Raw genomic sequence first — 14,701 nt, 5'->3', positions numbered from 1 at the left:
CTATTCTATTATTTAATATTCAACCATTACTCTAAAGTATTTCAATGTCCTTTTTGCCTACCTTTTTTTTTTTTTTTAAAGATTTTATTTATTTATTTGACAGAGAGAGACACAGCGAGAGCAGGAACACAAGCAGGGGGAGTGGGAGAGGGAGAAGCAGGCTTCCCGTGGAGCAGGGAGCCCAATGGGGGGCTCGATCCCAGGACCCTGGGATCATGACCTGAGCCGAAGGCAGGCGCTCAACAACTGAGCCACCCAGGTGCCCCCTTTTTTGCCTTTTTAATGTTCACAAAAAAAACTGTTCTAAGTACAACTGAATAATTAAAATATTCTGTCTGAAAGTTCTTGAAAATTGAAGGCTTACATGAATGTCAACATTTCTGCCCAAGTGTGCAGAGGCCCACATGCCCCGGGGGGGGCGGGGCTTGTCTGCAGGACAGAAGCAGGGACACCAGAGCCTGCATCCGGTCCTGGGACACCCAGAAGGTACTCACCTTCTCTTTCCTCCGTCTGTGCTCCTTCTTGGTCTTGTGTTTTTCTTTGTTTTTTTTATGTTTCTCTTTGTGAGGTGCCTCAAGTGTCTGACGAACATCTGAAACGCAAACATAATGCACACGTGAACTGCTGGGGAAAAGAAAGACTAAATTATTGAACTGGGAACACATTGACGTAGGTGGAATGTTTAACATTAGGGCAGAACTCCTGCCCTGCCTCACTGATAAACAAACGGATTAGCATGTCACCTGGTAGCTCTATATTTAGAAACTGCCAGAAACCTCAATACTCGACCTGTGTGATCCAACCAGTATCTTGCCACAGCCTTATTGGCTAGATGAGTCAGATGAAGATAAAAGTGGACCAGACTGCACAAGCCTTTTGCAATTTAATATCCTCGGGCAAGCTCAGAGACAGAGTCTGAACCTCAGCTGAGGTTGCCAGCAGGGGTTCATTGCTCTACTTCTCCAAGCCTCAGTCTCCCCATCTATGAATAGAGACAGTTAGACTCCCTGTTCTCTCAGGGACATAGAGGACTGGATGGAACCAGGCACGTGAATCCCATAGCCTAGAATCTGGCACATAAATGTCAACTCCTCCCTTTATGAAAGCACATTATATGTGAATTTGTCTTATAAACTGAAGCCCTAGAAAACTAGCATCAAAACAACACAATGGGGCGCCTGGGTGGCTCAGTTGGTTAAGCGACTGCTTTCGGCTCAGGTCATGATCCTGGAGTCCCGGGATCGAGTCCCGCATCGGGATCCCTGCTCGGTGGGGAGCCTGCTTCTCCCTCTGACCCTCACCCCTCTCATGTGCTCTCTCTCTCTCATTCTCTCTGTCTCAAATAAATAAATAAAATCTTTAAAAAAAAAAAAAAAAAAAAAACACAATGTATGTTGTCATTAAAAATGACCAAACAAGTGGCATATGCCTGAATTCTCCACCTCCAAATGCTGAACAAAATGTTTTCATAGGGCATTAATTTCCAGATAACCAAATCAGCAAAAATTAACAACAGTAGAAGCAGGGTAGATCATCAGCTTTTTCCACCTAAGGGAGAGGTGTTTCAGAAGCATGGATATTTCCAAACCCAGGGAGCAGGTGCCTGTAACTCTCCAGTCCCATTGTTTGGTCAGGTATTTTAAAATCTGACCTCCCCAAACTTTTTTTTTTAATGCTCGTTTTTGAAAAACCATTTCCCCTTGATAACCCATAGACAAAATTAAGGCTATCAAAGATGGTCTGAGAAATGGGCATAAATAACTTAGCTTTTAGATGTTGAAACACTTATTTTAAGCTGAAGATCTGAATAACTAAAGCAAATCAGAAATACATTCACTGCAATTTTTCAAAACCTCACACTTTTTTTATCACCTCTTTGAAGACTGGCTTTACTAACTAAAACAATATTTATATGTGGGTGCTATAGGAAACTATAAAGTAAATAATAGAATTATGTCATCTATATACCTGGGCCAGGTTATCAGATGTTTGCTAACCTGGCCTTCAAGGAGAGGATAGGCCAGTCTAAACATTTTAACGAGATGTCAGTTTTAAGACGTTGTTGACTGATACTGGGGGAGGAGGATGGACTGTGTTTACTTCTGAAAGAACTACTTTTACTTTATTTGCTACATTAGCCAAACTATAAAAAAGTCTCTGAATACCTTTATCCCTGCAATTCCTCACCCATCTCTGTGTCCTAGATTTTTACTTTTTTTTATTTCTCGAAGTGACATCTGAGACGCTCAGGACTCTACTGTACGTATCTGAGTGTTAGAAAGAAAAAGAGTTGCAAGGTCTTGGAGGCTATAAAGCAACAACTATCATTATTTAGGCACTCTGTGGAAGCGGTGAGATTCAAAATGGGGCTAAGAACAAATAAACCAGAAACAGATGTATATACAGTGAACCCTGAACAACACGAGTCTACACAGAGCCACTATGTGTGAATTTTTTTCAGTAAGCACAGTACTGTACATGTATTTTCTCTTCCTTGTGATTTTCTTAACATTTGCTTTTCTCTTTAGCTTACTTTACTGTAAGAATACAGTACTTAATACATATAACATACATAAGAAGTGTTAACCAATTGTGTATGTGATGAGTAAGGAATCTGGTCCACAGTAGGCTATTAGTAATTAAGTTTTGGGGGGAGTCAAAAGTTATATGCAGATTTTCGACTGTGCATGGTGTTGGCGCCCCTAAATCCTGCCTTGCTCAGGGTCAACTGTATGTATGTGGTTGGCCTCGTGTTGGATTAGACAGGTAGAGGTGATAACACGGTTAGAGTTGTCACAGCTCAGGGGAGACACTGGTGCTGATACAAATGGGTGAACCAAGGAGCTCTCAACTCACTGGGGCAGAAGACCGGAGGCAGCCGTGGGCCGAAGGGTTCTCTTTCATCTATCTGCAGCTTTTGTATCGGGAAGGAAGGTGCAGGCTCCTGGGGTGCCGGCTCGCTAGCTGAAAAACACCAGGGTATTAATTCTATTTATATTAATAGTAAATAATATTATACTAATACTAATGTGTTTGATTCTTCAATTAATACCTGTTGCCACCAGATAATGCGTGCTTTTCTTCACCACTTTGCTTAACTAGCTCACGCCAGGCGCTAAGGATACAGCAGTGAGCATGTAAACCTGACCTCCAACCTCGTGGACATCTGAGCTGGGAAGTCAGTCACACAGGCCACCTGCAACCAAGTGTACTAGGGGCTGCAACACAGGGTGGGTATAGCACGTGCTCGGGATCACCTCACTGAGACCTGAAGGGTTGAAAGATGTCCTCAAGGAAAGATATCCTCTGAGAAGAAGAAAAACTTACCAACGGGGATCTAAGACTATGTCCCAGCTCAGAAAGTTTAATTTCACTCTAAATAAATTATCAAAGAGGGGAAAAGCTGAATATAAACAAATTACCATATTCATAGTAATAATCTCGTTTTTTAAACAGAGTAATATGTTTTCAGAGAGTGGAAAGAAAAATGCAAAAAGTATGGAAAAATATGCATCAAAGTATTAACAATGTTTATCTCAGGGAAGTGGGATTCCAAGGGACTTAAGCTTTCTACATTTCTATATTTTTAAACTTTAACAACTCAAGTATATATCACTTTGAAATAAAAAATAAGTTGGGTGGCTTTTTTCCCCCACAGAAATAGGAAATAGGCATTTGTGAATCACCTAAGACTAAACAATATTTTATATCTCTTTGCAACTTTTTGGTTAAAGACACTAAAAATATTATACCCAAGTCCACCACAGACTGACAGGGATTACAGACCACCCAAAGGCTGAGATGGAGAATTCTGTCCACCCACCCAAGCATCTGAAAAGCCTGACCCTTGCAAGCGCCAAAGGGCCTCCTTTTCTGTGCCAAAACTCGCGGCTCGGGGAAGAGCCCCTGTATTCCTCAGGACCAAATGCTGCCAATAATCCTAGCACCTCATCATCAACCAGGTCAAAAAAAAAAAATCTATTTTTTAAACAAAAATTTTACTAGTTTTAAATTCTTCTCAACTAGGGTAAGGAAAATCAATATTATCAAACACAGCTATCCTAAAAATACACCAGAAATTTATATCTGATGCCACAATTAAAAATGTAAAAGATTAAAACATCATTGCTTGCTAATTATCCTGGGTTAGAACTGCACACTAACGTGATGTGATGAGCACTGGGTGTTACACGCAACTGAGAAATTGTTAACGCTACTTCTGAGACTAATGATGTACTATATGTTGGCTAACTGAACTTAAATTAAAAAAAAAAAAGAACTGTACACTAAACAAAGAAGCAGCTTCTCTATAGACATCCTCATTTTCTTCTTTAGATCCCCAAATCTAAAGTATCCACGTACCGCGTGCCACAGATGAGGTTTCCACCGAGTCAGTCTCTTGGGAGCTTTTGAAGTCAGCCTCCCCAGGACCTGCCTGATCATCCTCGCTGTCACCTTGCTCATCCTCAGAGGATGAGGACTTCTCATCGGATGAGCTGGCAAAGATGGCCTTAAATAAGTCCATGGATGGACGGCTGCCTTCTCCTTCAGGCTGTGAATCTGCACCTTTGCTTATATTCTGTATTAACAATGAAATAAGAGTCAGGAATGAAGAAGTAAAGGTGAGGGGAGCCAGACCTTCTAGAAAGACAAACAGAGACACACACAGGTTTATGCTCAGGTACATGGGTTCCCCACCCACAAGCTGCCTAGCTAAACAATGACCGCTCACATGGCATTTATTTTTCTGATGTTTCTGATTCAACCACTGCAGAACGAGCCAACTGGTAGAAGCAGCCAAAGATTCTCCTGGAGATGGGTCATTCATCAGAATGGCAAAGGACCCACAAAAATGCAGTGACAACTAGCACAGTGCCTCTGTCCTGTTTTCAAGAGTCTATTGAGAGGTTAATGAAGGCAGGCTACTCAGATAAAATGCTGCCGAGAAAACCGGGGCTCCGCACGGAGGGGAGGGCGCGGGGAGCATGTGGCTTCCACAGTCAAGGAACTTCCCTTTGCAACTACACATCGCTATTCCTACAAGAAGCCCAGCTGTGGACAGTCAGATTCGCCAAACAGACAGGCAGTAACTTTGTACAAACTCAATTAAATAAACAAGGAGCAAAGGCATGAAGAAGACACGACTCCTCCCCACCAGCAGCTTCTCCCCAGACGGGCGTGGGGTAATCTGATGTGCTAAGTGCAAACAGCCGTGATGAGACACAGAGCCCCGGGACTGGCCTTGATCAGAATCCACTCCGGTCCTTCCACTGTACCCCTGAAGAACCCAGGTCAGAGACACGAGGATGCACTCATGGTGCGAATTCGTGCCAAGGGGGTGGGTCTGGACTCTACCACTGGTTCTCCTCACTCTCAGCGGGATCACTCCCCATACCCTATCACATCCAGTTTCTGGAGCAGAGTTACAAATACCCACAGGAGGAAAACTGGTACAAGACAGTGACATTTGTAGTTTTAAAATAAACTCTCTTCACAGAAAAAAATTAAAGAAGAAAAGTACACCATTCCCTACTAAAAATAACTGGGGCACCTTGGAGAAAGGACTGATTCCAGAGCTGGGGCTGAATAAACACAAAGATATGCCCGGACATCACTGTGCCCAGAGAACAAAGACAAGCTTACAGAGTAAGAGGAACATCCCAAAAAAACACAGAAGCCAACCTCCTGAAGGAGCTCCAGCCAGCCAAACTAAGACCATTTGAACATTAAAATAAATAAGGATAGTACTGAGTTAGCCCTTAAATAAAACAGGAAACCATGGGTCCACAGTTTGATGAGGAACAAAATATGTATATATTTCAGAGCTCCTCGATACTCATTAAAATAATTAAGTATGGGGCACCTGGGTGGCTCAGTCTTTAAGCGTCTGCCTTCGGCTCAGGTCATGATCCCGGGGTCCTGGGATTGAGCCCCGCACTGGGCTCCCTGCTCCGCGGGAAGCCTGCTTCTCCCTCTCCCACTCCCCTGCTTGTGTTCCTGCTCTCGCTATCTCTCTGTCAAATAAATAAATAAAATCTTTAAAAAATAAATAAAAAAATAAAATAATTAAGTAAAAATTAGTAATTAATAAATAAAAGTACTTATTAAGTACAGAGGGCAAAAAAACTAACTTCACAACATAAAGACTGGCAGATACCACCTTACTCAAGTGACCAAAGTGAAACCAGCAACGGGACAAGTGGATGCCATGCACCGCCTGACAGCATGCAGTGCAAGCCCAGCCGTAGCCCCCTGCCCAAAGGTCAGAAGCTGAATCTAATCCTGAGGAAACATCAGAGAGGCCCAAACTGAGGACACTCTACAGAATACTGGCCTGTAATCTTTAAGCCTCAAGATCCTGAAAGACAGGAATTGTACCAGACTGAACGAGTCTAAAGGGGCTCTGATACTAAATGCAGTGAGTGACCCCGAGCTGCATTTTCTGCCATAAAGGTCATTATTAGGACAACTGGTGGAACTTGAATGGGTCCAAGGATTAGACACAGCAGGAATGCATCAGTGCTGATTCCCAGACCTTGATGGATGTACTTCGTTTCTACAGGGGAACACCCTTCCTTGAAGGAAACACAGCAGAGCCGGGCACCTGGTTGGCAATTTATGCTCAAGTGGTTCAGGGAACAAAAGTATCTAAATTATATTTAAACTTCTGCCACTGCTTCAAAATTGTTCAAAATTATACAAGAAGGAGTCTGCCTTCAGCTCAGGTCATGATCTCAGGATTCTGGGATCGAGCCCTGAGTAGGGCTCCCTGTTCAGCAGCGAGTCTGCTGTTGCTTCTCCCTCTGCCGCTTCCCCCGCTCCTGCTCTCTCTCTCAAATAAATAAATAAAATCTTTTTAAAAAATTATACAAGAAGTCAGGAGAGAGGCCGACAGGGAAGCACAGGAACTCATGGCAACAATTCCCCAGAAAAGTCGTGAACTGATGTCTTTATGGCAAACCACAGATATCAGCATCACGTGCACAGGCCGCAACTGAATGGCAACTGGCCCATATCCGTGTTCACAGACACTTCTGGCCATTCATACTATGCCAACTCAGAAAAAGTTTTCAAAGAAAGAAATTAAATAACCCAGAGAATAGAAGCGAGATTCCTAAGGTCACCTGACTAATAAGTGAAAAAGCAAGAACTAAGATTTTTCCAGGCAAAATTATCTAAATACTATCTCAACATGATTTCTGGGAAAATCTAGAAGTCGTCCTAACCCAGTGACCATAGCACAGAGCCAGAATCCCTGAGTAAGGTTTTATGCCATTTAAAAAATAACAGTGGAGGGGCGCCTGGGTGGCTCAGTCATTAAGCATCTGCCTTCGGCTTAGGTCATGATCCCAGGGTCCTGGGATCGAGTTCCACGTCGGGCTCCCCGCTCAGCGGGAAGCCCGCTTCTCCCTCTCCCACTCCCCCTGCTTGTGTTCCCTCTCTCACTCTCTCTCTGTCAAATAATAAATAAATAAAAATCTTTAAAAAATAAATAAATAAATAATAACAGTAGAAACCTCATGGAGAGGTTCCAAATCCATGGTGGCAGCAGCTGCCAGGCTTTGACGGATGGGAACCCTTTTCTCTGACCAGAGAAGCTGTGATCTCAACAATCTGAAGCAAATCCTACTGCTTTTTCCCCCTTCTTGCCCTCTTGCCACCTAACTCCAGCCACAGATAAAGTCATAGGAAGTGCAACCCAGAGCAGGGAAACTAAGTGCCAGCCTTCTGAATGGAGGGTGTGACAGGGAGCCTGAAAGTCAGACAGCATCAGGAAGATCATGATGAGGAGCTCAAGAGAGTGATCCTACAGAACGTTTGTGAGCTCCTGGCTCACCTCTGAGCTGTGCAAGGGTAAATCTGACTCTAAAAAGCAAACCAAAGGTTTTGATAACAGATCTAGGGGATTAACTACCAGCCAGGTCCCAGACCAGCCACTGGGAAGTACACCCGCAGGAAAGATCTGAATAGCACTATAAAGACTCTGAAAACTGGAATGACATTTGAACTCAGGTGGGCTGGAACGGGGATGTAGCCTGAACCTAATTAGGTCTGCTGTCTGCTAAAACAAAACAAAACAAAACTTCCCCATTCTCCCTGTGATTTAAACAACACCTAAGGTCTCATAACATAATATCCAAAATGTCGAGGATGTAATCCAAAATTACTTGGTATACAACCAACCAGGAAAAACTCAACTTGCAAAAGACAACCAATAGATACTAACCCCAAATGACAAAAGTGTTAGAATTATGTGGCAGACTTTAAAGCCACTATTACGTGGTTCAAGAATAAGGTTAAACAGATAGAAAGATAAAAGGGTCTCAGCAAAGAAATAAAAGATATAAAGATGAACCAAATGAGAACTTTAGAAATGAAAAATACAATAACCAAAATAAGAAATTCGCTGGATGGGTTCTCTAGCAGAATGGAGATGACAGAAGAGTCAGTGAACTTGATGACAGATCAATAGAAATTATCTGATTTGAACAGAGAGGGAAAACAGATTGAAAAGAGAATTGCGGGACAATATCAAAAGGTCTAACGTTTATGTCACCAGAGTCCCAGGAGAGGTGTGAGAGTGTGGAGCAGAAAATATATTTGAAAAAATAATGGCTGAAAATGTCCCAGATTTGGTGAAAGACAAGATTCAGGAAGCTCAGCAAACCCCAAACAAAAGAATCTCAAAGAAATCCACACTCAGACACATCATAGTCAAACAGGAAAAAACCAAAGATGAAGTGAAAATCTTGAGATCAGCCAGAGGAAAAGTCACATCATCCTAAGGAAAGGAACGACAAGCTGAACCACTAGATTTCTTATCGGCAATCAGGAAGGCCAGAGGAAAGTGGCACAACATTCTTAAAAGGGCTAAAAGGAAACACCTGTTGACCCAGAATTCTATATCCAGCAAAAACATCCTTCAGGAATGAAGATAAAACATGAACATTCTCAGACGAAGGAAAAATTAAGAGAAGAACTTGTTGCACCTGCTCTAAAAGAAATGCTCAATACAGGGAGTTCCTCAAACAGAGGAACTGATAGGAGAGAAAGCTGTTACCATTGCAACAGCAATGGTAAATATCTAAGTAAATAAAACAAATTATCAGCTCATCAGTTCTTTAAACATGTATAACAACTGAAAGCAAAAATTAAAAAACTCTTATGAGGTTTTTAGTGTGTGTGCACGTAATACATAAGGCGACATTATAAAGCCAGTAGAGTGAAGGGACCTAGAGAGAGGTAAAGATTCCACATTCCTCTTAGGATGGTACAATATCAATTCTAAGTAAACTGTGAAAAACTAAACATGCATATTGTAGAGCAATCATTAAAAAAATAGAGTTAAAAATGTAATAGATAAATTAAAAATAGTATACTGGTAATTATTCAAATAATACAAAAGAAAGTAAGAAAGGAGAAAGAGAGCAACAAAAAAAGAGTGGGAACAGACAGAAAACAAAACTGTAGACCTAAATCCAAATATATCAACAAATTACATTGAATGCTAATGGCTAAAACACACAAAGTAAAACATACAGATTATCTAAATGTATTATTAAAAAAGGACACACAATGACATACTTTTTATCAAAAATCCACTTTAAACACAATGAAATAAATAGGCTAAAAGTAAAAAGATGAAAAAATACATACTGTGCAAATTGCCAGAAATAAAGAGTAATATTACCTAATGATAAAAGGTTTGATTCAGCAAAAAGATAAAACAATACTCAATGTGTATGCACCTAACAAGAGAGTTTCAAAATACACAAAGCAAGCACTTTGGTATAAAGTTTGGCAGTTTCTTACAAAGTTAAATCTACATGTATATATTACCCAGCAATCCCACTATTGGGTATTTACCCTAGAGAAATGAAAACTTATATTCACACAAAACTCTGCACATGAATGTCATTAGCAGCTTTATTTATGAGAGCCAAAAGCCAGAAACAACCATACGTCCTTAAAGGGTGAATGACCAACAAACTGTGGCTCACCCACACAACAAAATATTATTTAGCAATAAAAAGGAATGAACTATTGATAATACATTACTGATGAATCTCACAGGTTTGATACTGAGTGGAAGAACCCAGTCTCAAAAAGTTATATATGTATATTGTCTGATTCCATTTATATAATATTTTGGAAAGAACAAAACTATAGAGACAAAGAATAGATCAATGATTGGTAGGCCTTTGCAGGAGGCGGAGGTATGAGAGCAGGAGGGAGTTTTTTGGGGTGATAGTACCATCTTGCATCCTGATTGTGGTGGTGGTTCCACAAATCTTTTTTTTTTTTTAAGATTTTTATTTATTTATTTATTTGACAGAGAGAGAGAGCACAGAAGCAGGGGGAGCGGCAGGCAAAGGGAGAGGGAGAAGCAGGCTCCCCGCTGAGCAGAGAGCTCAATGTGGGGCTCAATCCCAGGACCCTGGGATCATGACCTGAGCCAAAGGCAGATGCTTTACCGACTGAGCCACCCAGGCGCCCCTCCACAAATCTATGTATGTATAAAAACTCACTGAACTATACCTTTTAATGCATGTTCATTTAAAAATGAGGCTATTATAAATAAAACTAACTTTTTATTAAATTCAAGTTTTAACTATTAAAGCAGTAATTCTTTAAAAACACAGTGTATATTTTGTTTATATTCTCCACAAAAGAAAACACATTGAATTTTATTTCAATGGTTGTTGCTAAGTAAAAGCCATTCCTGGCAGAGAAGTTTATCATCTTTCCTCATGATCAAACATATGATTGAAACTCTTGTAATACAGAGCAGGTGTTAGTAACTATAGCCTATGGGCGAAATCCAACCCACTGTCTGCTTTGTAAATAAAATTTTATTGGAACATAGATGAACCCAATTTTTTTCATATTGCCTATGATTTCTTTCACATTCAACAGCAGAGTTGAGTGGTTGTGACAGACACTATATGGCCCACAAAGCCTAATATATTTAATATCTGGCCCTTCACAGAAAGTTTGTGGACCCCTCCTATCAAGTGATGACAAAGCACCATCATAGAGAAGGACAAATGCCATAGTCAGCCTGCAAAGAGAACCTGGGAGCCCCAGATACCTTATTTGAGAGTGATTCCGTCACATGCTCTTCCTCTTTGATTACTAATGGACCGGACTCTTGTTTAGGTGGACCAACTTTTGATCTAGCCAAACTTAAAAATTCACTAATGGAATCTTCTTTCTTTTCTTGTTTAGATGTATCCCATCTGGATGGCTTTCTTGATTCTGAAAGGTAGGACACAGACATAATATCAGAATTAGCAAGCAAAAGGCAAGCTCTCCACTATGGCTCTTTAATTCATTCCAGAACATCAGCAAACCTACTATGGGCCAGGCACGATGTAAGGTGTTGGGAATGTGGCAGATGCTGAGGCAGAGTCCCGACCCCAAACAGTAGACATCTGGACTCTTACAACATGAGCTAATGTATTCACATGAACAAGTCTCTTAATGGAGGGAGAGCTTGCACTGTGTGTACCCTTAAGACTTTATTCTGGGGGTGCCTGGGTGGCTCAGTTGGTTAAGCCACTGCCTTCGGCTCAGGTCATGATCCTGGAGTCCCCGGATCGAGTCCCACATCGGGCTCCCTGCTTAGCAGGGAGCCTGCTTCTCCCTCTGACCCTCTCCCCTCTCATGCTCTCTCTCTCTATGTCATTCTCTCTCTCAAATAAATAAATAAAATCTTTAAAAAAAAAAAAAAGACTTTATTCTGTTTTCCCCATGGGTTAGGGGTTGAGACCATGGTCAGCACATGGACCCAAGGAAGCCCCACTCACTGTCGGGACCTTGGTGCTGTGGTACTTTTTCACTCGATGCTTGAGTTGGAGGCAAGGATGCTGTCTCTGGGAGCGTCAGAAAGTTGAAGACTGAGTATTTGTCACGTTTTACTCTTGGTAAGCCAACCAAAGTTGAACTGTGGGTTGAAAAGAAAACATATATGTGTAATCTTAATAATAATTCGTGTTATTAGATAACATCTCGTGTTTTTCACCAGTAGCTCTTCTACTTGCTAAGAGGTCCCTGAGGGTAATTTTGCTTCTCAAAGCAGTTTAAGAATTTGGAATGGCTGACTTTAGAGCCCATGAGGTTTTCCCTATCATAGTTAAGATCTAGAATTTAAATTTGAAAACGTATTTCTAGGGTGCCTGGGTGGCTCAGTCAGTTAGGTGTCCGACTCTTGATCTCAGTTCAGTTCTTGATCTCAGGGCTGTGAGTTCAAGCCCCATGTTAGGCTCCGTGGAGCCTACTTAAAAAGAAAAAGAGGGGTGCCTGGATGGCTCAGTCAGTTAAGCGGCTGCCTTCAGCTCAGGTCATGATCCCAGAGTCCTGGGATCAAGCCCCGCATCGGGCTCCCTGCTTGGCGGGAAGCCTGCTTCTCCCTCTCCCACTCCCCCTGCTTGTGTTCCCTCTCTCGCTGTGTCTCTCTCTGTCAAATAAATAAATAAATAAATAAAATCTTCATTTAAAAAAAAAAAAAGAAAAAGAAAAAGAGAATGTATTTCCATTAAGGAAAAGTTCCACTGCTAAAAATATACCTAAATTTTCTGACAAAACCTCTGATTCAACTATATATGCTTTTTTGTAGTGTTTATAATTAAATAAGTATCAAACTTTTATAAAGAATTAGCATAAGTAACATTTTAAATGTAAACTATACGTGCATTGTTAAAAAAGCAGCAAATTAGACGAGCATTAAGTTTTTGTAACTTGACATATCTGAGTTTCGTATCTTCGATATGGAATAAAGTTTGCTTCCTGGATGTTTGCTTATTTTTTTAGTAACAAATCAATGGAAGTTAAACCTGCAACTCTAAGTATTTACAAGTAAATTCATCTAAAAAAGGGAATTTACATGAGTAGCTGAGAGGGAAAGATAGCTTTAATACGGGAAAGTGAGTACTGACGTAAGGGCAGATTTATCCACTTACTCTGGATAAGGGTCAGGGACATTAAACCTCTTACATAGAAGCTTGTCAGGGTGCCACTCAAATGTGTCTCGGGTGAGCTTCCCGAACATCTTCATCTTCACAGCTGACTGCTTGTCATTGACATCGTTCTGGGAAAAGACATTTATTCTCTTTCATCAAGTGGTCACACCATTGACCTGACTGCTCTTCCACTGAAAAGTTTTCAAGCAATCGTCCAAAATTACAAAACAGCTGTTATGCTGCAACATTTTTTGCTAAACTATATCGGAAGCTAAAAGCATAAAATCATTTCTTATTCTATAATACTGTGTCTATGGTGATCATTCCATTGAGGGACCTAAAATATTTGTTTTAATTTTAAAATTCATCAGATAGGGACATGGTGGCGACAGACCTCTTGGTCTCGAGGGACTTCCACCTGATCTGAATCGTCCTCCTCCTTGGCGTGTGTGAATCTGGAGGACAAGGTTGAATGGGAAGACACATAGAGTAGAGCTGCCCGAGCAAACTCATCCCGCTCGCGGCCTCGCTCCCACTCTGTCATGCTGGGGTCCAGACAACGTTCCAGGGCATCTACAGTACAAGGAAAAACAAATTGCTTCACTCTTAGGAAAAACATAGGGCTTAAAGGAGAATATCAAGTGGGTCCCACTGTATCCCTATAGATTTTACCAGAAGGACGCCAATCCTTACCCTGGTTTCTAAGAGCATGGTGGGGAGTACTTGTCAGGTAATAGTGCTCTCCCCCTCAGCATGATTCTTTTATTGAATTCTGTCTACCTCACAGAACAGAGAAAAACATTTTGCTTGTTAAATCTTTGAAACCAGGAACTTGCTACCACTCCTGAATAGTGATAAGTTCATCCCAACTATATTCCTAGTTTTGGCAAAAAAAACACTCCTTTCTCTAACTTTTTTTAAACTCAACAAATAAACATCAGTGGGTGGGTTCTTAGTAGGGAGTGAAGTCACAATAGACCGCCCTCTGCTTTTGAAAACTGATGCCTCAGGGGCACCTGGGTGGCCCAGTCAGTTAAGTGTCTGCCTTTGGCTCAGGTTATGATCTCAGGGTCCTGGGATGGAGCCCCAAGTCGGGCTCCCTGCTCAGCAGGGAGTGTGCTTCTCTCCCTCTCTCCCTCTGCCCCTCCCCACCGTTTGTCCTTTCTCTCTCTCAAATAAATAAATAAAATCTTAAAAAAAAAAAAGAAAACCAATGCTTCAGATTTGCTGTCGACTCTCACAACCACTACCGTGAATGACACCAATCCCCCTCCTCAGTCTGCCCAAATTTACTCCATAGACTAGAGAGTGATTTTTCCCCTTGTAATGGTTCAAAGCCAACTACCTTTTTAAATCAAATTTTAGACCATGATTTAGGGCTGGTTTATTAGGATTTTAAGATAAACTGGGAGGTGACCTTGTTCTCTTGGTGTGAAATAGAACACTTACAGAAGGCAAGCATTTGCAAATAGTAAACGGTCTGTGGTTTAGCATTAGCCACCACCAAGGCGTGTTCTCTCTACTTACAACAGCTATCTTTGGGACCTGAGATATGGAGAAACACAAGCTACTTGTTCTTACTTTCTAAGGCCAAGAGCCAGGGACTACAATCTTTGCACTGTTTGCAGCCGGACAAAGCAAAACACTGGCAGAGTGGGATGCCTCAAATCCAAATCTGGGACGAGGGCCAGAAGAGCGAGAGTGCTTCCCTCCAGCTGAGAGGTGGGAGACCCAGGCCT

General features: G+C 41.5%; 1 protein-coding gene across 3 annotated transcripts in view; it reads right to left on the bottom strand.

Moving 5' to 3' along the window:
• Positions 1-14,701, bottom strand: part of GPATCH1 (G-patch domain containing 1) — a 45,848-nt gene that overhangs the window by 4,951 nt on the left and 26,196 nt on the right. For all 3 annotated transcript variants that reach the window (XM_054511346.2, XM_045891218.3, XM_064581610.1), the window contains exons 12-18: positions 13,357-13,535; positions 12,963-13,090; positions 11,811-11,947; positions 11,093-11,259; positions 4,363-4,579; positions 2,857-2,964; positions 495-592 (exon numbers count right to left, since the gene is read on the bottom strand). In XM_054511346.2, coding sequence (XP_054367321.1) covers positions 495-592; positions 2,857-2,964; positions 4,363-4,579; positions 11,093-11,259; positions 11,811-11,947; positions 12,963-13,090; positions 13,357-13,535 — 1,034 coding nt within the window. The remainder of the gene's footprint in view (positions 1-494; positions 593-2,856; positions 2,965-4,362; positions 4,580-11,092; positions 11,260-11,810; positions 11,948-12,962; positions 13,091-13,356; positions 13,536-14,701) is intronic.

The sequence above is a fragment of the Mirounga angustirostris genome, unplaced genomic scaffold (assembly GCF_029215605.1).
Source record: "Mirounga angustirostris isolate CCGP_5_RB_7025 unplaced genomic scaffold, mMirAng1.0.hap1 SCAF_16, whole genome shotgun sequence".
Classification (NCBI taxonomy): Eukaryota; Metazoa; Chordata; class Mammalia; order Carnivora; family Phocidae; genus Mirounga; species Mirounga angustirostris.
Note: the sequence above shows the minus strand (reverse complement) of the source record. Positions and strands in the feature narration are given on the sequence as shown.